Genomic DNA, 26,530 nt, shown 5'->3' with positions numbered 1-26,530 from the left:
TATAGGATTATCATTTAATCCTGTAGATAAGATGATTAGATTTCAGAATTGATCCGAATAAAAATAAAATCCCAGTGATGTCAAATGTCTAAAACTGATTTATTTTTTACTTCGGTAGCTTCAGTAGCATGATGGACTACAGTAGGCATGCTCATCAACTTGTGCTAAAAATTACATTTTAGAATTCAGTTGTTTTCAAATATTAGACACTCTTCCAATATTTCTATGATATTGGAAGCATCAAAAGCCAAGTTATTTCAAATGTAAAACAAGCCCAACAGATACTGGTATAAAAAATGTCTGTGAATCTGCAAAGAGGAGAAATGGGAGGTTTATAGCAATGCTGTTTTATCCCAGAGCCCAAAACCATTCCTTTAAAAGCGAGGGAGCAAAAAAAAAGGGAAGAAGTGTGTGCTTACTTACAGGGATATAAACAGACAAATGGGAACGCATACAGTATATATATACTTGATATTTTGCTTGTGGTTTTAGGATACAAATGAATGTGACACATGAACAGTAAACTGTAGGATCACTTGAAAATAACTACACACACCGTTTGATGTTTATGAAGACAAATGATCAGACTAAATGGTACCTTCTGGCCAGCGATGACAACCTTGTCTCCGAGGTGGATGCCCATATTAGCGAGATGTGCTCGGGCCTTCTCCGAGTGAAGGTCGAAGGGGTGCCCGGGTACGAGATGCCGAGGAGTGACGGGTTGGGGTAGAACATCCCTCAACAACATCCTTAGCTCTTTAGCCTGAGCCGCAGCATCTGCCATCTCAAGAGGCATGTCCAGCGGCTCGGGCACCACGTCTACAGGACACTGTCCCTTATCGTTCTGTTCAAACAGAAACGAAAGCAAAGGATAGCATTTTTTTTTATCTTAACCAACTTTTATCTTTTCAGTTTTAATTAAAATAAAAGTTGTCTCTTTAACTGAGAACAATATATTTGTTGAAAGAGCTACAATTTTCTACGATAAAACATTAAGTTCGCATTCAAGAACTATCTGTGAGAAAGGAATGGTGAAGGAAGGAAAAAAAAATCCAAAGATCAAAGTTTCAAAATGGTTCACAGTTTTATAATTAACTATAAAATGCCACTTCGGGGGGCTTAAAAAAAGTTCTTACTAAGTCCATCCCTGGAAAATGTAGCTCTCGCAACTAGCAACTAGCATTACCGGAACTAAAATAAAACACTTCTGCAATTAACACCACCGGCAGAAGTGTCAACGTGTCAGAAAGTGACTTTGTTAAAGCAGAGCAAGAGAGAAGGAAAAAGAGATTATTTTAACCACACACACACACACACACACACACACAAAATCAGCAAAGCTTTGTTTTTTTAAGTCACACTATTTTCCTCTCTTGACCCAGATACACATAAAATCACAGGTTAAAGTTCGTAAGAAGTAAAAGTAATAACATCTAACGAAAACGTTTCTCATCCGGCATATTTTCCCCTTCAGTGAACTGGCTTTTTGATTCCATTTGGTCTGACTGCTGCTTTAGCAGAAAAAAAGTAGAAAAGCATCGTTTTTTTGGTGGTTTCCACTCTGCAAGAGGTCCAGTTAAAAAGTGCTAGTGCTAAAGAGTTAATATGCACCACAGCATGTTTCAGCATAGTGAGACTGTTTAGAAGCTTTGCACACTTGCTAAACCGATACAACAAAAGTACTCTGGAAGAATCTTAACTGCTTAGCTAGCATTGCCCTAAACATTCCCTATAATGTACGGATATCAAACTTAAGTTCCACAGGTCGAATGCAGCCTGCATGTGAACGTGCAAAAAATAATATTGACATAAATAACATTTTCCCTTTTTTTTTTTTTTTTTCCTCCACACAATTTTCAGAATTCATTTCAGGCCGTAGTTACATGTTACGCTCGTGTTACACAGGCATGCATCTCACAAAGCGGAATGGATGGTTGATAGAGTTGATGGGAGTTAAAGACATGAAAGATGGAAGACTACAGTAAGGACATATATGTGACTTCCTCTTTAATGTGTTTCTTTTCAATGCATTTCCACTTGGATGTTACATACTGTATATTCCATAGATGTTAATATATAGGAATGGCCTTAGTTTTTAAAAGAGTCAAAACTTGTAAAATTAAAAAGGGAGATAGATAGATAGATAGATAGATAGATAGATAGATAGATAGATAGATAGATAGATAGATAGATAGATAGATAGATAGATAGATAGATAGATAGAGCACCTGTGGAGCAATGAGGGGGTTAAGGGCCTTGCTCAAGGGCCACACAGCGGCCGATTGGCAGTGCTGGTGCTTGAACCCCAATCCTCCAAGCAACAACTCAGAGCTTTAACAGTTCGAGCCACCTCTGCACCGATAGATAGATAGACAGATAGATAGATAGACAGATAGATAGATAGATAGATAGATAGATAGATAGATAGATAGATAGATAGATAGATAGATAGAAGGATAGTCAGACAGACAGACAGACAGATAGATAGATAGATAGATAGATAGATAGATAGATAGATAGATAGATAGATAGATAGATAGATAGATAGATAGATAGATAGATAGATAGATAGAGTGTACAGTATGTGTGTGTGTGTGTGTGTGTGTGTGTGTGTGTGTGTGTGTGTGTGTGTGTGTGTGTGTGTGTGTTTTATGCTACTCTTATTCTCAGAAACCTTCATAAGCCTTGGTTATTGGTCTACACTGACAGAAAACATAAAAATAAAATATAAAAAGATTAATAGCCCCAGTTCTTGGTCCTTCAAGCTCATACAAACATGCTGATTTAGCACAGGTATATTATAAGTCCGACATGCCTTTTCTAACATGTCTCATCAATATTTTTTTTCCCCTGAGAGCTACAATCCAACAACCTGAATCATGTACTAACAAATTAAACATGTTTCAATCTGAGAACCTGGGAAACAACAAGGACATCAGATGATGCTCCAAAGACTAGGAAAATCCTCCCAGAGCAGCTCACCACTGACTCGTCTTAATAATAAAGTCGTTTATTTGTGTTAGTTGCAAAGGCGATCGCATCATTTGATTTTTTTTTATTTTCCTTTGGCTATTTCCGTGTATGTTGAACTCAGCAGATTTGTAAATGAAAACCGCCCTCGATGTGTTTCCTGTGATTTAATTAAACAAAAAAAAAAATTATTAAATAAGAAAATAAATAGAAGTTCGTAAATGAAGTCAGCTGCTGTTCACAGAGGGAGGTTTTCTCCGCAGGCCAAGAAACATTCTGCACTATGGTTTTGCCCCCGAGTTTGTGCTCTCTGCTTGTGTTTCAGCGTGGCACTCAATCAAACCAGCTGTGTGAGTCGGAAGCAGAGCAAAGTAACCTGAATATCCTGCACCCTCCGCTCTCTCTGCTTCTTCCACAATGAAACGTGACAGGCACAGAACCGGCATCGGAAAGCCAAGATGGCCAGCAGTAATGTGTCATGCTTGACATTAATTGAGTAACAAGATTAAGCACTGCATGCAGAAAGAACAAGCCTACGGCCGGCAAAAGAAGAAAGACAAACTTGGGTGCAATTTAACACAGCCTATATTAACGCAGTGTTTAAATATAGCCAGACAGAGCTGGACCTTTCCACAACACAGACGTTTTTCTATTAAAACGGATGAGGCTGAAGAGGCTGTTTCCTGCGCTTGTATATTTCAAGAGAAAGTCATGTTCCATTATTAGACGCATGCAAATGTAGTGTTTCAAGAGAATAAGGAGAGCTTTAGGTTTATCACAATAAGATATTCAAAAAGTCTGAACCGCTGGGTTGTGCTGCTCTAAAGCACAGTGTAGCACAGCAGCGTTTTTCGCTCAGAGGTGCAAAGTGTGTAGGAGTCATGTCAGCATGCATACACACACACACACACACACACACACACACACACACACACACACACACACACACACACACACACACACACAAATGCAAGCAGCAATCACTCTTTTTTATCAGAAGTGCAGGCTTTTACAGTGCACTGACCATGAACACTACAGAACAAATATCAAACCAGGGATGGAGGAAAAGATCCACCTAAAATTCTAGACTCACCAAAAAAATAATAAATCAAAATCTTCAGTAAACACAATGAGAAAAGAATGAATGAATGAATGAATGAATGAATGAATGAATGAATGAATATTGTGTGCTTATTTCATGTGAAATGTTTCCAACACATGAACAACCAGCCCAAAAAAATAAAATAAAATAAAACAGCACTGTTTTTAAACAAAAGTTTACTTTATTAGTCTCTCTCTCTCTCTCTCTCTCTCTCTCTCTCTCTCTCTCTCTCTCTCTCTCTCTGTCTCGCTCACACGCTCATAAATGCAGACGAACTCTTTCATCATACCCTGCGGAAACATCACAGTCTCTGAACGGCAAGCCGAGGCAGTTTGATGTTAGGATCAGACCCAAGTTGGACTCGAGTCAGCTACAGTGAGCACATAACATACACAGGCCAGCGACTGAAAATAAATCATTACTGACACTGGGTGCTTATCTCATCCTGGATAGAGATGAAATCAAAGTGAGCAGAGCTCCGCTATTTGACTATTTGAGAGTTTAAAATTACATTTAGATTCACTCCTTATATTGTTTGGCACTCATTGTGTATGCTGTTATTATTTATAGTATATATACTATTCTCCTTTATTATTATTGTAATGAGCACTGGGCAGCCCAAACCGACAGTGATGTAGGTGCATTAAAGCAAACTGTGCTCTGGGAAAATCACAACAGCATCTTCCTAACATACATGTCATTTCATGAAGAATATAACGCCGTTTGAAATTTGGAAATGTGGAGCAGTTTGAGAAATATCTGCAAATATCTGCAAGTGTGGTTTTAGTAAAAATGTCCTCAAAACTCTTCGTTAGCAAACAAACGGTAAAAATGATCATGTAGTAAAAGTGTAAGAGCATCTTACTTCTGATACTGTTAGGAAAAACTCTGGTCCTTGTGCTCTCTGTTGAAGATCGGTTTCACTTCCACGGCATCTTAAACAATGCTAGCGGTATACTGTAGAGCAGCGAGCAACATGAACAGAGATAAATACCATAAACAAGCCTGACAAGATGCTTCTATTATATATTTAATATACAGTATATCTACGGCTATTAGCAAATATTTGTAATATAAATATTGTCATTATTGATATTTCTGCCAGTATGCAATAATTATCACAATTAGTCTTAACAATAATCTGGTCATTACTGATATTTTGTTTATTGTGATTTATAACTACTATCATTAATCATGCCTTGACATTATTGATATTTCGTTTGCTATTCATAATAACCTCATCATTATTGTGATTCCTGCTAGTATGCGTTATTACAATTATCATTAACAATAAGCTGGTCATTATTGATATTTCATTTATTGTGAATGATTATTATTGTTATCCTAACCAGCAGCCTTGTCATTATTGATATTTCTGTTCTTATGCATTCTAACTACTATCATTAATCATGCCTTGTCATTATTGATATTTCGTTTGCTATTCATTATTACTATAGTTATTAATAATAACCTCATCATTATTGTGATTCCTGCTAGTATGCGTTATTACAATTATCATTAATAAACTGGTCATTGGTGATATTTCATTTATTATGCATTATTACTATTGTTATCATAACCAACAGCCCTGTCATTAGTGACATTTCTGTTATTATGCATTATTACTATTGTTTTCATAAAGTATGCCTTGTCATCAATGAGATTTTGTTTACTATTCATTCTTACTATTATTATTAACAAGCCTTGTCATTATTTATATTGCTGCAAGTATACATTATTACAATTATCATTAAATAATAAACTGGTCATTGGTGATGTTTCGATTATGGTGCATTGATACTATTGTTATAACAGTAGCCTTGTCATTAGTGATATTTCTACAATTATTCCTTATTACTATTGCTATTAGTATTACTATTGTCATTAGTGATATTTCTTCAATCACATTAACAATAGCCTTGTCATTAATGATAATAGTAATAATGCATATTTAGTATTTACATATTTACCATTGTTATTATTAACCACAGCATTAGCATTTTTTAATTTTCTGCTGTTGAGTGTTATTACTATTGTTGTCATTACTAATAGACATGTCATTAGTTATATACTGTATAAGCTTTTATATACTTTTACTATTTATTATATGATGTACAGCTTTCTACTCTGGTTATTAATAATAATATGGCTATTGTTGAATTTTGTCAGGTTAACTCAATCCATGAACTCCACATCCCAGCAGACACTACAGCCTACAAAAATGGTGGCTCCAAAATACAATCCCCAGAAAACACACTCTCTGTCACACTCACGGTCACAGTAACACAAAAACTCTTTAAAAGAGACTTTTATTCACAAAGTTCGTGCTCAGTTTTTCTTTCTACTGTTCGATTTTCTCGGTTCTCACAGCTTTTACTAGTGCCTGTTCTAATTCTGCTTGCTCTTTGCTTTGCGTTGACTTTCTGACCTGGACCCTACGTTGATGTGTTGGAAATACTGTTCTTAGAATATGTTTTTGTTCTTAAAGAGTAAAGCTGTAAGGCTGTTTACCTGCATCATTCTTCACCTCCATTATATGATACTATCTATGTTGATAAAAATGCGTTATCCTTATTGTTATGACAATAACGCTAATAAATGTTATTTATTGTTATTTATACTGGTACTGTTATTGTTAGCAAAGTTATTATTGATATTTATACTATCCTTCTTCTTCTTCTTCTTCTTCTTCTTCTTATTATTATTATTATTATTATTATTATTATTATTATTATTAGTAGTAGTAGTAGTAGTAGGAGGAGTAGTAGTAGTAGTAGTAGTAGTAGTAGTAGTAGTAGTAGTAGGAGGAGTAGTAGTAGTAGTAGTAGTATTTTGCTGGCAGATTTGATCATTTTATTTAAAATATAACAAATATTATAATTATATATAACTGGCACAATTAGTATTGTCATTAATATTTCTGGCAGTACTATTTATTGTTATTCAGACTGTTCAAATGTTATTGTTACTGTTTTTGTCTATTTTTGATTGATTGGTTGATTGATTGGTTGGTTGATTGCCTGATTCTATGGAACAAGCCAAGCAAAGCCATGGTGAAAAAGCTGCTTGAATTGAACTGCATTAGTTACGTTAATGAAAGTCAAATTAACGTTACAGTAAAAGAAGCTCATGTTGAGCTAATTTTCTCATTTAAACTCACCTACACACAGTACAGGGTTTGAAATAAAACCGTGTCTGATGTGCAGTTCTCAGAGTTCTCTTCTAATAGTATAAAGTGAGAGTGCTCATAACTATTGACTGAGTCATTGTTTCATACTGATGCACTAAAACACAACGTGATGGCCCCATACTTTCTACCAGAGCATACTGCATTTTTAAGACTTTACTGCTTAAAAGGAAACGTTGCCACACTGCCCTCAAGTGGTGTGTTATTCAGTGGAAACAAACCGCCTACAAAACCCTTAATCTTAATAACAATAACTGAGATAGCAGGACAAATTTGTGTCTTATTTTGTCTCTAATTTTCCTCCAGGCAAATGTTAAAGTATATTTCATTCTAATAACTTTCCTCTGTCTTCTTCACTGACAGACAACCGTTCAAAGACACCTCTCCATTTCTAAATAACCTCCACTGAAAATAATCCTGACAATGAAACCAAAAGCAAGAATTACAGCACACAACATGAATAGTGATCAAGGTCAGTCTTCATGAATATGCAGTACTCTTATCCCTTGTTTTGTTTTTTTCTCTCCTTCTCTCTCCAGTATTATTCCTCCTCCATCGTTTTACTAAATGCACTATTCACCGCTGTCCCACTCACCAGGACATATGGGCTCTGATTCACCGCCAACTCTGTCTGTGCCGTGCAACAGGCATGGAACCACACAGTGTATCATATCAGAGAGCTACATGAATGATTTTATGAATAATGCATTAGAAAGAAGGAAAAATGTAAACTATCTGACTGAAATGCTTTCCATTCGCTCTGTATTATAAACCAGACAAAGCTTTTAATCACTCTTTTAACGTTTTCGAGTCAATGACATAAAATAGATTAGAGGATCAAATTTATTAAAAAGATGAAATAATAGATAATTAGCATCAAATTTAGTATCATGTTGAGCCCAGGGTTGGGTGACATAATGATAAATTAGGTCAGAAGAATGCTTGTCTGGGATATTATTATTGTTGTTTGTTGTTGTTGGTGGTGGTGGTGGTGGTGGTGGTGGTGGTATTATTATAGACTAAATAGCATAGAATGAATCTTCACACATAATTATTCAAATTGTAATGCCGTTTTTTACAGATTTTTTTTTATTTTATTGGATCATATAAAAAATAAGTTTAAATCTAAAGAAATGTACTAAAACATTACAGTAATTGATCCATTTATTTATTTGTTTATTGCTTGTTTGTTTGTTTGTTTGTATTTTACAATATATAATAACTGGAAGCAGTGCAAAATGCTTTTCTAAGATATCATGGATACTGCAACCTTATATTTGATCACTAAAAACAAAACTTTAAATTGTTGTATGTTTTTACAGATTTTTTGTTGTCGTCATCATATACTTGCTGCAACTCTCAACAAGAGACACAAAGTTTTTCAGCCCAGACTAAACTTTACACTTTCTGTTGCTGCACTTCTACTTTAACGTGCTGTTAGATGAGTTGAACCAAGTTCTGTTTTCTAAGCTGACTAATAATTCATATTGTCTTCGGGGTATGTAAACTTTTACAATTAATAAATGAAGAAAGATAAAATAATAATAAAAGAGTGTGTGTGTGTGTGTGTGTGTGTGTGTGTGTGTGTGTGTGTGTGTGTGTGTGTGTGTGTGTGTGTGTGTGTGTGTGTGTGTGTTTGAGAGAGAGAAAGAGAGAGAGACTGGCACTACATAAGGAAGAGACACTGAGTCTTCATCCCCAAACAGTAGAGTTATATATGTATGTGTGTGTGTGTGTGTGTGTGTGTGTGTGTGTGTGTGTGTGTGTGTGTGTGTGTGTGTGTGTGTGTGTGTGTATATATTGTTTGACTGATAAGTATATGCAATTTATTTATTTATTTATTTAATGGTTTATTTATTTTCCCTTTAAATGTGATTTAAAAAATATATTTGTGTATTTTTTAAATCACATTTACAGGAAAAATAAATAATTAAATAAATACTGCTATATAACAATAAATATATAATAATGACAGCAATATTATATTTAGAACATAAAATATAAAAATAATAAATCAATGAGTGTGTGTAGGTGTGTGTGTGTGTGTGTGTGTGTGTGAGAGAGAGAGAGAGAGACAGAGAGAGAGAGAGAGAGAGAGAGAGAGAGAGAGAGAGATAATCATGCTAATAAAACAAATTTGAATTTGAATATAAATATAAGAGAGAGAGAGAGAGAGAGAGAGAGAGAGAGAGAGAGAGAGAGAGAGAGAGAGAGCAGTTTTTCTTAATTTCTAAATCAGAGACGAGTAAAAGAGATAAATTAGCGATAATTAAGAGATCAATAAAACAACAATTATTATTACAGTACACTGCAGTTACTTGCCGGAATTTTCTATGCAACAAATCTTCTATACATAGTTCCATGAAACTTAAATGAGAATGGATGATGGTTTTGTTTCGCACGTTCATACCATCAGAATGAAGGACTTCTCCTCTCCAGTGGTAAGATACTTCAACAGCAACTGACATTAAATTAATTGCAATGCTAGTTGTTGTTATGGAAGCGATGATGTGAGAAAACTCAAAGTTAAACAGAGCTCATTTACAAACAGAACTGTGGAATGAATGTCATGTTTTGACAATCGCTGCTACATCAGTTAGTTTAATATATCTACTATATATATATATATATATATATATATATATATATATATATATATATATATATATATATATATATATATACAGCTTCACAAGCTAATATATCAACTGGTTTCACTTCCTACAGCTTCACAAGCACAACGTTTGCAATAAGACATCTGGTGTGATTGGTGCATGAGTTGTGGGCTAACTCGAAATTACTTTTACCCAAGTGTTTTATTCCCTGAAATGTCTACAAAGCCAGTGATTTCCACTTATCACTTACATTATAGCAGCTTTAGCACAGTACATTATACTGTAGCAGCTAGAATGTAAGATAGTTTTCTCCTCTCTATCGAAGTTGTTCATCCTGAAGACTTTTCTATGCCTGTTCCACATTTATGAAAGGAAAAAAATCATAAAAGTATAAAAAATGATCTCTAATCAACTATGACTGATTTATTTAGTGCTGCGTCTGCCATTTAAGCCCCAGAGCAAGTCAATACTCCGAAACCGACATTATAGAACAAGTGCATTACCCCCAAAGCATGTGCTTTGGCTTTTCAGATGGAATTACAACAATTAATCAACACAACCTATCCAATCAGATTTAGAAATTCATTAATGTTGTGGTATATATTGTATATTATCATTGTTGTTATTATTGCACAATAAAACAGCCGCTGAAATTAGTTGCGATGGATCTGAGCAGCAAGACGTTATGCAGCTCCACTCATGACTTTTTAAAACCAGCTCTGCCAAGTGATCCTGATGGTCAATCAGATAGAAGGTCAGAAGCCTCAGGACACAAAGTAATTTAATAAGGAGCTGTGTGTGTGTGTGTGTGTGTGTGTGTGTGTGTGTGTGTGTGTGTGTGTGTGTGTGTGTGTGTGTGTGTGTGTGTGTGTGTGTGTGTGTGTGTGTGTGTGTGTGTGTGTCGAAAATGCTGCATTTTTCATAAGGGTAAACAATATCAATAATTACCGTTCAGAAAGTGTGGAAGCTGCTGTTTGAGCAGTTCAGGACTTCTGGCTGTAATGCCTTTTGAGTGTAAAATGAGTCTAGGAAAAGAAATGAGCATGGCTAATTTAACTTCATGCCCCTGGGAGTTGGCTGAAAGAGAGAAATAAAAGCCAGTCACGCATCTCTGTGTGTATGTGTGTGTATGTGTGTGTGTGTGTGTGTGTGTGTGTGTGTGTGTGTGTGTGTGTGTGTGTGTGTGTGTGTGTGTGTGTGTGTGTGTGTAAATGAAGCTACATCCTATAAGACTCTTTCATTCCATCCAAAAAAAAAAAAAGAAAAGAAAATTAATTAAAAAAAAAAAAAAAAATTATACATAACAATACTTGAGACTCATGCTACTGACTAAAATGGTGCCAATACATTTACACACATATATTGAACAGATTTTTTTTTTTTTTTTTTTTTTTTTTTTTTTTGTTAAATAAAACTGTATTGTGTTAAAAATTGTTTGGTATTTTAGTCGATTTCTTGAACAAAAGATAAAACAATGAAGACACCTTTTCACAGCCCACTTTGTTCATTTTTACAAAGTGTGCTAATATTAGTGGAAGTGACTATAGCTATGTAGATAATCCATCAATCATTAAATACAAATAATGTGGTGAAATCATAAAATCATCATATTCTTGGAGTGTCTGGAATCCAGCTCTACACAGACATAGCCCCATTATTCAAGCACAATTAATCTTAGACATTCACTATGCCAAGTAGTCTGGGACATGCAGTACTTCTACTTATCTATATTTAATCTGTGCATTATGTACAGCGAATACAGCCGAAATACATCTTTACTTCATGTGGTGAGCTGCCAAATCATACTTGGCACACATATTAAACTGTGTGACCACTTGGGAAAGGAAAAATTAGATTAAATTTCATTAATATAAAATGTTAACCTGTACAGTATTTAGGATCTAATTCTGAGGGCAAAAGAACATGCTGTGTTTTAATCAACCACTGATTGTGCAGATATTCTGAACAGGGTGCCATGTAACTCATATGGCACTTGCTAGCAGTACGTATGCTGTTACAGGATGATAATTATTTTATTCTTATTCTTAGGATTCTCTTACTAGAATCTATGTATATACATATTTATATTTTCTATGGTTATAAAAATTTACAGTACTGTACAGACAATTGTAATATACAGTACGTACTAGTAAAGACATCTGTAAAGAACTTAACTGCACCTTTGTGTATTATTCAGATTTGTATTTTTTTACCCTTTTATTCTATGCATTATTTTACTCTTTATTTTTGTATTTATGTATACACTATGTTGTAGTAGAGCTCCTGTAACCATAACAGATTCCTTGTGTGTGTGCATACTTGGCGAATAAAGCTGATTCTGATCCTGATAATCAACAGCGGAACGGTGCGCCTATTGTCGACTCGACTTGTGTATACGTAACACAATAACAATAAGTTTCTGACGTGTTCTCCACAGTTAACACCACTGTAATTTGCCATCACCATCAAATCTCATTACGCCGATTGTGCATCCTCGACTGCATGTTGCGCAACACGGTGTGGGTCACTGATCATTCTTACACACACCGCCACTTTATTTATGTCCGTTATACATTGATTTTACACACACTACAAAAACAGCTTAGCGCACGTCTAACGTTGTTTCAAACTGACAAGCTGTGAAAGCTTTCTGTACAGATTAACTTTAATGAAATATCAGTCTCAATCTCTGAATAACTTGGAGTTATAATTATTTTTTATTATAATTTTTTTTTTTTTCATTCTTACTTAGGATATTTTGTGAGTTTACCATTCGGTTTAAAGTGTCCTGCTATGGCTAAGTTCTAGTCCCTTCTACTTTATTCTATTATTTATTCTATTCTACTTAACTTTATTCTAAAATAATCTAAAATGCTCGAGGTCTCTAATGGTTAAATAGATGAGTTCAAAGCAAAACTTAATCATTTAGAATTCATGAGCCTACCTTGCATTACTGCCCATTATAAAAAGCTTTGCCCACAAACCCTGGCTAATATAGACTTATTTAGCCATTTGGCTGTAATAAGCTTGTTTGCTAGTTTAAATACAGATCATTTAACTTAGCTGCTAGAAAGCAAACGTTAACACCAAAAACATTTAAAAAACAGTTTATGATTTGGTAATATATTCTTCATGAAAGCCTTCACTTTTTTCCGTTTTTTTTAGGTATAAATTTGGCCATACAAAAGATTCATCTTAAACATATTGTCGGATTTTATTTCACCGCTAATGACCGCTAATCTTCATTTACTCTGACAGAAAGTGAAGCCATGCCTTTCAAGCATAAAACTGGGATGAGACAAGAGATTACTAATGTGAGATAAAATGAGAAAAAAGGTGGTGGGGCGTCCATGGTGTCAGTTAATATTTGACAGCTTCAAATAGCTATCCAACTGTGAATCGTTTCAAATTCATGGTATACAAAACGTCAACGATCAGTACTCATTACTGATGATGCTGCTGTTTACTTTTTTAATATGCATCTCAAATCCTAATTTATGAACATATGGATGGAAACCTCACTGAGGCTTCCCTATTAATGATAAATGTGTTTGCAGCTCCTTTCACACTACGTTTTTGTAGCGGTGCATACCCTGAATGCAGGATTAGCTCCGAGCTCCAACAGACAGCGGACTGCAGTGGTACAGAGGTTAGCAGCAGCGATGTGCAGGGCAGTGCCGAAGTCAAAATCACTGCAGGTGGCGTCCACTTCTGAAACAAAGTACACACAGAAGTATCACCTCATTGTGAATCTGTTTGGGTATACTTGGCATCAGAACCGAGTCGCTCCTCCACCCTGGCTCACCTCCCGGCTGTGAAGCCTGCAACACCACACGGATGAGGTGAGGAACATCGAAGTAGGCAGCATAATGAAGGGCGCTCATGTTGGTCCAGCGGCTGCGCAGAGATGGGTCTGCTCCCAGAGATAAGAGCTTCCGGGCAAAACTCGCTGCTTTCTCTGCGTCACCTAGAAGACGCACAACATGAAATTCGAAGGAATTTAACCTTCGTGTTTAGTTTAGCAAGAAATCTCACGTTATTACAATACAATTTTAACTCAGAATAGCCAATATCATTTTGGATTTTTACTGTCAACGCTAACCCTAATCCTTATCCTTAACACTAACTGTCAGTGATATTAACTAGAATACTAGAAATACGCACACAAATCGGCTTCCAATACTCTCAAACTTTTGTACCAACAGCATCCAAGATTAGAGTCTGAACGTTTAGCTAGTTTGCTTTCACAAATTTGAGTAATGGAGCAAGAAGCTTGTAACAATATATTTATGACAAATCACGCAATTTCACAAAGTAACTCTAATACAAATAACTGTCACAAACGCTAGACTAATGCAGTATTAGTTAGCTAGTAGTCAGTTAGCTACTGTAAGTGACTAAGGTTTGAATGACGAGAGAATTTCAGAGTAGTATATTTACTGTTTGTAAATATTTTGTGTTAGCCGAGTGAGCTGCTTAGCTGCGTGGCTTAATATGCTAATCAGAAAAGCTGGGTGTCCTCTAGGTTGCAAGCTGGACACCCTGGAAGTTTTGGCGAAAAGGTAGGTTCGTGGACAATAGCAAACAACCCCATCTAAGCCATAATGACCACAGTGGAGCTTCTGGTCGCAGAAAGGTACAAGAAGTCATTCTTGTCGCAACACATTTTTACATCACTGCATGTTTCATTCTGTTACCATAGAAACATTACCGGATTAGAATGAATGAATGAATGAATGACATTACCTGACATTAGCTTCTTCCTTATAGAAGTGTTGTGAAACAGCAATACTATATTTAGAACATAAATGAAGACTTACTGTATAAACCGACATCTCATTTGTGTTTGCCTAGAACATATTACCAGCTAGTGTAGTAGCAGTTAACTAACCAGCTAGCTTTACAAAACTTATTATGAGCCGATTCTAGTAGTTTCTCGGTCATAAACATACACTGCTTCATTTCCTATAGTATACCATATATATAAGGTTAAATGCCTTATGGTTTCATATAAAAATTTTAACAAAAGACAGAGTTTTCAGAGACTTTTGGTGTGCACCTGCATGTCTCACCTATGCCTGGTGCACCAGCTTTGCAGCAGTAATGCAGCAGGCTCATGTCGGTAAGACCATCTCTGTCATTGACACCGCAACCTCTCTTCAGAATCTAAAACATGAAGCACAAACAGACGTCTAATGTTACAAGCCAGGCTCAAAAAGGAAGATATGATAAACCACACACATATACACACATACACACACATGCATGCACAAACCACACACAGACAGCAAAGGATCACTTCTCAACACAAACTTGGCATGTGTACGAGTCGTGTGTATGTTTTTCGACAGCTGCAAAATCCAAACACTGACCTCGTTACCGATGAGTTCAATGTTCTTCTGCACTTGAGGGACCCACTGTCTGAGCACCGCAAAAAGCTCAGGCACTGTGGTACAGGGATCTAACAGCACCAACCTACACTGGGGATCACTGGGGTCAAAGAAAGAGAAGTCTACAAAACAAACACATCCAAATTAAAGCAAGTGCAGATCTAAAACTCACATGTTTAAAGAAGACGAAAAAAACAAATCAATAAGTACGGCTCGTATCAAATCGTAATCGAATGTGGAGACTGCAGAGAAGCTTGCTCAACTATATTTATTGAAACAACTAATTTGAACTGAATTTTACCGAGCTCTTCAGTTAAATAAGCATGATTTTAAGAAGGGAACTTTCAAATTTCTTTTGGCAGGCAGATAATCAGCGATAAGCCATAAAAAATGCTTCTTCAAGCACACACACACACACACACGCACACACACACAGAGAAAAATTCCTTATAACTTGAGTGGCGGATATCCCCCATCTTGAAGACTTTCCCATCATGAAAACTTTTACAATGTGCTAATACTAAAGAGATGCTTTCTATAAACAGTACACAAAATGTCTCATTACAGTATGTTAAGATAGAAATGATTATATATTGTTTATTATAAGGCATTGTTAATACATTGCACCTGCCAAAACGAGTGCATTGTTATTGTTACTCTATCTATCTATCTATCTATCTATCTATCTATCTATCTATATATATATATATATATATATATATATATATATATATATATATATATATATATATATATATATAATTTTTTGAATTGTTATTGTTACTCTATCTATCTATCTCTCTCTCTCTCTCTCTCTCTATCTATCTATCTATCTATCTATCTATCTATCTATCTATCTATCTATCTCTCTCTCTCTCTCTCTCTCTATATATATATATATATATATATATATATATATATATATATATATATATATATATATAAAAGATTATATATATTTTTTTGCTGCAGGTCTCACCAGAGTCGGAGGGCATGGGGACGGATGCCACCTGATGAATAACAGGGCGAGCAGGAGTGTGGGAATGAACACTGGACCGGTCCAGGACTGCGTCTTCTGCTGAGGGCTCCTTCAGCACTTCCTCTTTAGTCATCTCCTCCTTCAGATCTGAACGCAGAGCAAACATGGACCTCATAGTTCAAGGTACTTTATTGTCCATGCCACCATATGTGCAGACACACATATGAAACGAATTACTGTTTCTCTTTCTTTTATCAAGTGTCTACATTGGCAAGACAATATACAGAGTTTGTATGATAATATTAACTTTTATAGCTATATAGTGCAACACAGAAACTGATTGTATACATGTAACAGCAGTATACTTCTAATAAACAGACATATATATATATATAGATATATATATATATATATATATATATATATATATATATATATCTATGCACACACACACACACCGGGTAATAATATCTCGTAAATATGAATGAGAAAATGTTAACAGTGAATTTGTATGGTTAAAATATTCATCCAAATATATGTAAGCATTCTGAGTTCTGATTATGAAGGCATTTGTAAGGTGCAAGACATATAGCATGGGTATGACAGTACTGCAAAAATACTGTAATGTATAAAGAATTTAATGGACAAGAGAAATTTTACTGTAAATACAGATTACAGTGCGGGCTACAACAAACAAACAAACAAACAAATATCCCATGGCATCATTATCGATTATATAGATCTGAAGTGATAATTAAGTACAAAAATCTACAACACCTCTCTGTTCAGATTTATTCATAATCATTTTTATGTTGTATTCAAATATCGTGCTGATTTTGCCAGCTTTATTGGTCAGAAAGTTTTGGGGGATTTAATGTGGAGTTGATGGCTCAGGATTATTGACCCCAAAATTTTTTCCATCGGTGTTTGGAGGGAGGAAAAAAATATATATATAAAAATATTTATATATTAAACAAACCATAAAATTCAACTGACCAGACAAAAGGCTGATAAATAAAATGCCTACATTTTAATGTTTTAATGTAAAATGTATAACTACATTTTAATGTTTGAGATTTCCCACTCTGCAATATAGACTTTTCCCCTGAAACAACTCTTGATACAACTTTAGAAAACAAGTTATATAATCCTGAGGCTGCAACTCCACATTAATTCCCCCAAACCTTCCTGACTAACAACATTGACAAAATCAATACCACTAACCCCAAACACTCCTATGACTCACCAATCCCATACTCAGACTTCTTGCCTTTAGGTTCCTCCATAGAGATAATGCGAACTCACTGCACTCGAGTTTGCCGGAGTGTAAAACGTGTCAGAGTGAATAAGCTGACCTGTCCGATCTCCCCAGCGTCTTCCATTAACACACTGTGATCAGTCACGACCCCTGAGCTATTTATGGCTCACTCTTGCATTATTCCCCTTACTACAACACATTTGACTTACCACCTATAAACTTAAGTTACAAGTCTGACTCAGTTACACAACAAACTGCACGCTCCAAAGCAAATACTGTATTATGAAATTATGTCAGGTAACAGTATTATTGTTTTGATGTGATGTAGTGATGTTGACCAGATTATTATTAAATTACTGAGTCGGACCTGCTAAGCTCCATATGCTATGCATAGGACTTTCGTATAAAATGTCACACTAACAAAAGAGGAGATGAGGAAATCAGTATGTGAATCTGAAATGAACTTTTCACCTCACGAATACTAAGGAACTTCCAGGCAGCCGTGTCGCTTTCTTCTATCTTATGCAAATCTGCATTTTGTCATGGGAAATGTATATTTAAAAGTATATTTTAAACTCATTCATGAGAAATAAAGTCTATCATGGTACGTTAACAGCAGACAAGTATATATTTAACATTAGTTTTGCAAAATAGCTTTTTATATAAATAAAAAGCCAATTAAAATAAAATAAAGAAACAAATAAATAAATAATAAAAAAAATCAAAAATTAATAATTTTTCGAAATAATAATTTTTGAATTGTGCACAACTCAAATGGAGTTGTTTGCATGAACGCAAACCTAGTTTCTATCTCAAAATACTAAAATGCAAAGCCTGCTCTAATAATAGAAAGAAATTCAAGCTGAACCTTATGATGTTCAACTGATATATGAACAATCTGAAATTTACCACAAAAATCTCAACAATGTATTAACAGCTAAAATAAAAAAACACAGAAAAACAGTTTGTTCCAAGCTAAAGTTGTCACGTTAAAAATTCCGGTTTCTTTCTTTTAGAATAACAACAAAAATGTGGGGAATAACGCACGACAGGGTTCTGTTGTCACGATGTTATAGAAACATAATGTCCGAGGTGTGGTGTGATGTAGCCTGGTTAAAGGTACTGTTACCTCCCTGAAGACGTGTTATAACAGCTTTAAACAAGTAATTCCATCGGCAACCACTTTTTATTCTGTTTGAAGTGAATAATACAAAAATGCAGTATGTTACTGCAAGAAAAAAACCCTTCATAACCATCCCATGAATTAGGTACAGCATAACATCTAAATGTTTAACTCCTATCTCTGTTTTAAACATCTGTGTTTGGTTATACTCCTGTAAAATTTGGCTTTATAAAAAATTGACAATACTTTCTGTGAGTTTTTAAATAAATAAAGTGATAATTAAAGTGAATAAAGATCCTGACCCACAAAATGCAGCCAATTAAAAAGGCCAAGCAGTTCGAAGGGTTCGATAAAATGGATCGTCCTTGTGATTATCTTAGACTAAACATAGGTGTTGTTGACAGTTGAGAGCGACGTGACAGACAAAACAAAATGTCATGCAGTGTCTCTTAGCAATAAATTAGCTTTCTGTGTGGAATCCAGTATGGAAATGTACCATTACTGTCTAAACAAAAGATGCAAATGAGCAGCCGGTTTTAACAAAGGACACATCACGCATATCTGCCAGTGTGACTTTTTGAGAGAACAATGAGAATAACAATTACAGAACATACACAAAGCAAGCAATGTATCATGAGTTTTTAGATCTGTATTAAATGCTCACATTTACAGTTATGCACCATCAGAGCACCACAGTTCCACACCCCACAATGACACCCAAAGTGCGCTCTTGGCGATGGACCACAGGTTTCTAGGGTAACATTTATTTAAGGATTTCAGAAGATGCATAAAACAGGTTCTAATGAGGTTCTTTAAAAAGGTATTCAGCTTGTAAACATTTTAGTTTGAAGTTGTTACTGCTCCCATCATGACAGTGTTACATTTCCGACCACAAAGTTTACATTTCTTTTTGAATTTCTTCGATTATGACATGTGATGATCTATTCATTTACAATTAATCGGCCAAGCATGATAAAGTTGTTGAATTTGGCACAGTGATTGGAGAATGTCTAAGGCACATTACAGCAAAGCTTTGGTCAAATACTGTCAATGCGCTAAAGCCACAATTAAGTCAAATTCAAGCTTTATTTGGAAGTATTTTGGAGGTTTTTGGCGATAACTTTTGAACCATGTACAGACATTTCTGAATTTCAACAGCTGAGATAATACATAATGATTTTCCACCATCATTATGCCTGATCAACACCAAATTTGGCACACATCATCTTCAGCACTCCAAATTGTTTGCCTGGAACAGGCCAGAGTATAATGACAGCAAATCCACCATTCAGGCAGCGAGGCTGTATCTTAGCATCGACTTTGTTTTTGTGACACGAAAATCTTTATACAAAAAAGTTTATAAAAAAACATTTATACAACATTTTTCTATCAAGCACCACTGACTAACATCTTAAAATGCTTACAGTTCAGATTAACATTATTGGTATTCCTCCTTTAAATTTTGTCCAAACTTCATGAGATTTGGCTCATGTCATCTTGACACCGTCTAAACATCAAAGTACCAACAGAGAACATGACGGGTCACAGCAATATCATCAGCTTACGGCAGGAAATGGTACCCCACCGCCATTTATCTTGACCTTTTCTCTTACGGTAAGAGAATTCAACCACTGACTGTGGTCAAATCATACACATGATAAGTGAATCAACATATAACTTTTGAATCCCTGTACCGATAGCTATAGCTCTGGTTTCAGGTGATTGCTGAGTCCTGTGATTAATCTGGCCCCGGAAAATGTTGCTAACAGCTTTAATTATATTTATCGTTGTGGAAAATCAGAGACACAAGTTCTCTAGTTCCTGTTATCACTTATCTAATAACAGCTATACACAGTCGCTTACTTACCAGCGTTACTTCTTTTCTCATTTTTGAAGTACAACCAGAAAACCAGGAGAGCATATCCCACTATAGAAAAAAAGCAAAGAACAAAGGTCCTTTGTGAATTTTTGGTGACAAAAAAAAAACTTAAATGCACATAAATGCTTTATGTCTGACTGTTACACAGATTTAGCAGTGGAGACTCATTTAAATCTTTGTCAAACAAACGCATTCTTTTTAGAATTCTAAACTAGGCTAAATTCTAACTATAGAAATGATAACATATTAGAACCTAGTGCACCTGTGAGTTGAATTTCAAATGCCAAAGCTGCTGTTACATTAAATTAATCACCCTTCTCACTAAAATGATTTGAGAATTTACCAGTGCTGTGGTATAAATAGATTTTAATATTGATCTAAAAAGTCTTCATCTGGTGGCTTGTTTGGCGGTGTGCCTGGCGGCAGAAAATGTTCCAGAAAACACAGAGAACAGATGTACTAATGAAACACAGCTACTATATGTCTTAACGTGGTTAAATATCTGAGACTGACATACTGTGAACAGCTCTTCATCACAGTAATACTGGACATAACATCTGTTTATTTACCAAGCCACTGGACCTGAGAAGCAAAAGCATGACACATGAAGGTAATTATCCCGTTATATTAATGTGTGGTTATTATTTATCAGTTTATTGGTTCTGTTGTGAAGATGATTATTCTTTGAAACACATACAGTAACACATCATCTCAATCTTGTGCATCCAGTGATTTAGCGGAAAAAGTGCATGCAGAAATGCACATGTATTAAGCATCTAGCTTGGGTTTGTCCATCACCATGGTATGATAATATATTACTGTTAAAATGTCTACTTCAGTTCCATCGAAAATTTATTTTATAGTCAGATTCTGAGATGAGTGAGTTGAGCGCATCACGATTTAGAGCCTGATGCAGCAGTGCTTTAGTCTGCCTAGTTCTCTCACCTCCACAACTGTATATTCTTCATAAAACTGTAAGCTTCGATTTGCATGCCAATACCACCGTTTACACTATCGTGCGTGGCGGCCCATACGTCACTAATCCGAGTTGAGTCTCTGTCTTACCTCAGTGCAGCTGGGATTTATTTCCAAAATGTTCAGTGTCCACTGTTTCTATAATGGATTTCTTATTAATAGGACATCGAATTCCACATAACTGGAAAATGGTTAATGAGAAATTGTGCACTTGCAGGTTTTTTTTTCTTTTCTTGGAGATAATGGCAAAACATGAATTTTAGTCTGTGTGTGTTGTTGAGATCAATGAAATTAAATAGCACTGAACTACGACAGTCATTTTCCTTTGTGACATCATGTGGCACACAACCGTGAACTTCCCTCAAGAACAAAACATATACTAAATAAAGTCAAGATAATCACATTATATATATATATATATATATATATATACATATATATATATGTATATATATATATATATATATATATATATATATATATATATATATATATATATACATATATATATAACACATTAAATATGTTAATTCATATGTATATATGATATATAACATATTTAATATATATATATATGTATATATATATATATATATATATATATATATATATATATATATATATATATATATATATATATATACACGTGTATATGTATACATATATACATATATATGTATACATATACACGTATATATATACATATATATATACGTGTATATGTATATATACGTATATATATACGTATATATACACGTGTATATATATATATATATATATATATATATATATATATATATATATATATATATATACATTAAATATGTTATATATATCATATATAGATATATACATATACATATGAATTAACATATTTAATGTGTTCCAGGATGGATGTTTGGATGTTCCCTTTAACTGCACATTACATGATGCATGCATTAGATGATGCTGATGTCCTCACCAGGGCCTATAATACACAGGGATGATAAGATAAAACATAAGATTGCATATCACACACACAAAGACGTGATCCTGCAGAAGCACTTGCTCTTTGAACCAGGACACGTTGTTATTTTAGGACGCAGTGCAGTTTGACACCAAAAGCACCTGCAGCATCGCTTTAATATTTAACCAGCTGACTGAAGCGGTAACCAATAGCAACCAGCAGCATCTTAACGCTAGCTAACGAGCTTCACATCTAACAGCGACCTCGGGGCGAGAAAAGCGCCAAATACCTGCGTGTTTATACGGAGGAAACGAGCGGCTTTGCTCGTTAAGACTCCAGCGCTCTACTGTTCATAATAAGGATCTCATTTTCCTTTCCTCCTCCATACTGCAACGGCTTCTTCATATCCACTTCCGCATATGATGACGCAAACAATACGACCGCGTCAATCCCGCCCACAATAAGGTTGCCAGATCCTTTTGCTTCATGCGGATTTTGTTTGCTAATATGGATTTAGCCTAAATACTTATTTTGCTCAACTTCATGAAAAACATTCTTGTCTCTTTTTTTAGTGTTTACTAGGTAATATTTGTACATTAATTCCAGCTTCTTTTTTAGGTTTAAAAAAGATAACAGGATGTTTTCATTTAGTTCATGTGTTGACCAGAAGGTAGTCGGTAATTTAGAAATGTTTTTTATTATTATTAATTTAGATAGATGAATTAGCTTTTTATATCATTATTCTTCACTTGTTTACCCAACAACTGATTCTCAAAGCTACACCACACACCTAGAACTAAACCAGCTATTGTAGCTATTTAACTTTTGAGTTCAGCTTAGAGTGAGATTTTGGGGGCGGGGCTTTGGTTACGGGGAGGGGCTTGTGGAGGGGCGTGGTTTGGTGTGGGAAAAAAATACAAACAAAATCCTTGCATTAGCAGAAGTGTATTAATTATATATTGATTGTCAAAGTATTTGGTATCTGTACAGAATTTCTTGGGGGATTTACATTACATTTAAATTTCAGAAACATTTTACAGAAATAGGATTAACATGTGATTAACATGTTCACAGATTAACATGTGCTCTATTGTAAGTGCTGGTGGCTGATTTTGCAGCCTTAATCATTGATTTGGATGCAGCTCCCACTTGAACCCTGACACTTTAGATAACATCCTATAACGGAAAATTCAAATTTATCCATACTGACACCACCACCAGTCAAATATCTGGACATGATTGATGAGTTGTGATTGCTATTTAATAAATAAAATCATTTTAATATAGGATGTCGTTGACTTGACATTAATTAACATTAACTACTAGGCATGTCCAGATATTTGTCATCTGCAAATGCTTTTGTACTGTTTTTTTTATGATAAAGTTATGTAAAATAACTGCTCAGTGCTGCAAAATAAACAACTCTGCTAATGCTAACTTAATTCTATATAAACTACATAACAGCATAGGACTATTAGTTACTAGCCTAAACTGGACGGACACTGCGTACACAATTCACACGGTGCAGGTGGGAGGGAGAATGGCTGACTACACAGTTTATGGGAATAAATTGTGTATTTCCCTCACAATTGTCACAAAAACTCACTACACTGTCTGTCTGGTCTCTCTGCACCTTGCTTTGCGAGATCATGCGGCGCTACACGAGTCTGCGTGAGAATATGGGAGTGTGGCTTGAGAATCGGGCCAATTGCGTGAGTCTCACGCTGAATGCGTGAGAGTTGGCAGTCCTGCTTACACACACACACACACACACACACACACACACACACACACACACACACACACACACACACACACACACACACATGTCAATTCAAGGGAAGAGTCTTTGTACAGGAAATAGTCAGTAAAACTACGCAGTTGTTACTTACTCTGGAAATCATCCAGGGTTTACTAGGTTAGGTTAGTCATTCTCTATACTGTAGCTTTCTCGAGCTGTTTCTGTTCTGCATCTTTCTCTATTACTTCTTAGTCACTCATGTTGAGTTTTATTCTTGTCTGGGTTGTGGTAGGTCCAGAGCCTATCACTAGAAGACAGGGCTTGAGGTGGGAATACATACTAGATGAGAAATATAAACACATATTCATACGTGGGACAATTATTTTAAGCTAATGCATGTACTTGTATATTTATGTATGTGACAAAATAAAATTGTATGTGGTATTCTTATGTATGTGACAAATAAAATTTAGATTTGAATTTGACTGTTTGCGGGATTTGGCGACTACAGAACCCTGAAGAAAGCCATATGAACACGGGAAGAACATGGACCTGTGAGTCAGAAACAGTACAGACCTTTACTGTAATACATTCATTTAATCTTAAATTAAGTTGAGCATTTGCAATGGAAAAATAACTGCTCAGGTATTTTATATCATGTCAGACCCAAGTTGTAATACTATAAGCAAAACCTCCACCAATTAAATCTGAAAAATACTATACAGTATACTAAGATAAAAATCTATTACATTTCTTTTTCTTTTTTTTATATTATTATTCAGATGGGAGTACCACTGAAATATGATATTTAATTTAAATCCAGGAAAGTACTACTAAAAGATAGGTCTTACTGCCAAAAATGTATTACCATTTACATTGTATTACATGCATTTTAATATGCTTTATTATTACACCCAGAGCACTTTACATTCAATAGCTATTACTCCATAAACCAGTTGACTTATCTCCTTCTGGACTCCTATGGAGATATAAAATCTAACCTTGTCTCACACTTCAAAGTGTTTTAATAAAGGCTTAACAGGTTTCGATCAGCTTGTTAGCCACGTGAAACACATCCCTCTGTTTATTTCAGTCATCTTATCAGGAATGCTAAGTCAAAGATCATTCTCGGATTAACACAGAAAAGTAAACAGTTTCTGCTTCTGAAAATTGCTGCTGATACTGAGATTTGGTTCTAAAGAAAATTACACTTGTAAATGCTTGTAAATAAGTTAACCAGAGTATACTTAAGCAGCCAGTTTGAAAACCTTGTGCTGCATTTTTGCAGCTTAAAACCATTTAGACAAAAGTTAGATTTAAAAATTGAGTTGTTACTGTACTCAAATCTGGTTATCATGCTTGCTAACATGTGGAGATTAGCATAATAGCTATTGTTTTTTAGTCTGACCTAATAAGATAAGATACACCTTTGCAGGGCTGTCAAGTGTCATGCGTTGTGAGTGACAGTCACGCATTTTGTCACTCTTGCCTGTCTTCAAAACTTGAGAGCCCTGCCTTTATGCGTCCCACAATGGGGGAATTTTTTTTCATAATTTCTACAAGTTTAAAGGAAAAAATGGACTATTTATTTAAAGCATTTGGGTTATTTTGCCACATCTTACACTCACTCACTCACTCATTTTCTACCGCTTATCTGAACTTCTCAGGTCACGGGGAGCCTGTGACTATTTCAGGCGACATCAGGCATGAAGGCAAGACACACCCTGGACGGAGTGCCAACCCATCGCAGGGCACACACACACACACACACTCTCATTCACTCACACATTCACACACTACAGACAATTTTCCAGAGATACCAATCAACCTACCATGCATGTCTTTTAACCGGGGGAGGAAACCACCGAGGCATGGGGCAAACATGCAAACTCCGCACACACAAGGCGGAGGTGGGAATCGAACCTCCAACCCTGGAGGTGTGAGTCGAACGTGCTAACCACTAAGCCATCGTGCCCCCCTCACATCTTACACCTTTATCATTATCATTTCCTCATATAAAAACCTTTATAAACATTTTATCGTTTCCTCTGTCACTTACAGTGGCATTTACTCTGTTTTACTGGAATGTTTGCTCTTTCTGTTTTATTTAAGCACTTTAAAGCTCATTTATTTGATTACACTGCAAAAGTTGCATTTTAGCAAATGGATAATCTAGGATTTTCTATTACAAGATGCCATTATACCTGATATAAGTTTATTTAATCTTTTTTTTTTCTGTCATTCTCATTCTACAGGCAGACTATTTTGCTAATTTTAAGTATTCTATTTATTATTAATTATCTGCTAATACATTAAGAAATTATAATGAAATGAGTAAAACATGAAATTTGGTTAATTGTTAGGA

General features: G+C 35.2%; 1 protein-coding gene across 7 annotated transcripts in view; it reads right to left on the bottom strand.

Annotated features, from left to right (window-relative positions):
• zgc:103755 (uncharacterized protein LOC449988 homolog) overlaps nucleotides 1–22,865 on the bottom strand; it is a 69,449-nt gene extending 46,584 nt beyond the window's left edge. For 3 of the 7 annotated variants that reach the window (XM_047821892.1, XM_047821897.1, XM_047821895.1), the window contains exons 1-8: nucleotides 17,490–17,622; nucleotides 16,244–16,390; nucleotides 15,247–15,386; nucleotides 14,947–15,040; nucleotides 14,621–14,665; nucleotides 13,680–13,841; nucleotides 13,467–13,585; nucleotides 599–844 (exon numbers count right to left, since the gene is read on the bottom strand). In XM_047821892.1, coding sequence (XP_047677848.1) covers nucleotides 599–844; nucleotides 13,467–13,585; nucleotides 13,680–13,841; nucleotides 14,621–14,665; nucleotides 14,947–15,040; nucleotides 15,247–15,386; nucleotides 16,244–16,390; nucleotides 17,490–17,529 — 993 coding nt within the window. In that variant the 5' untranslated portion in view covers nucleotides 17,530–17,622. Of the gene's footprint in view, nucleotides 1–598; nucleotides 845–13,466; nucleotides 13,586–13,679; nucleotides 13,842–14,620; nucleotides 14,666–14,946; nucleotides 15,041–15,246; nucleotides 15,387–16,243; nucleotides 16,391–17,489; nucleotides 17,623–20,491; nucleotides 20,552–22,713 lie in introns of those variants that run through there. The other 4 variants (XM_047821893.1, XM_047821896.1, XM_047821894.1 and 1 more) reach the window with 3 other exon arrangements.
• Nucleotides 22,866–26,530: the final 3,665 nt, after the last annotated feature.

The sequence above is a fragment of the Tachysurus fulvidraco genome, chromosome 12 (assembly GCF_022655615.1).
Source record: "Tachysurus fulvidraco isolate hzauxx_2018 chromosome 12, HZAU_PFXX_2.0, whole genome shotgun sequence".
Taxonomy (NCBI): Eukaryota; Metazoa; Chordata; class Actinopteri; order Siluriformes; family Bagridae; genus Tachysurus; species Tachysurus fulvidraco.
Note: the sequence above shows the minus strand (reverse complement) of the source record. Positions and strands in the feature narration are given on the sequence as shown.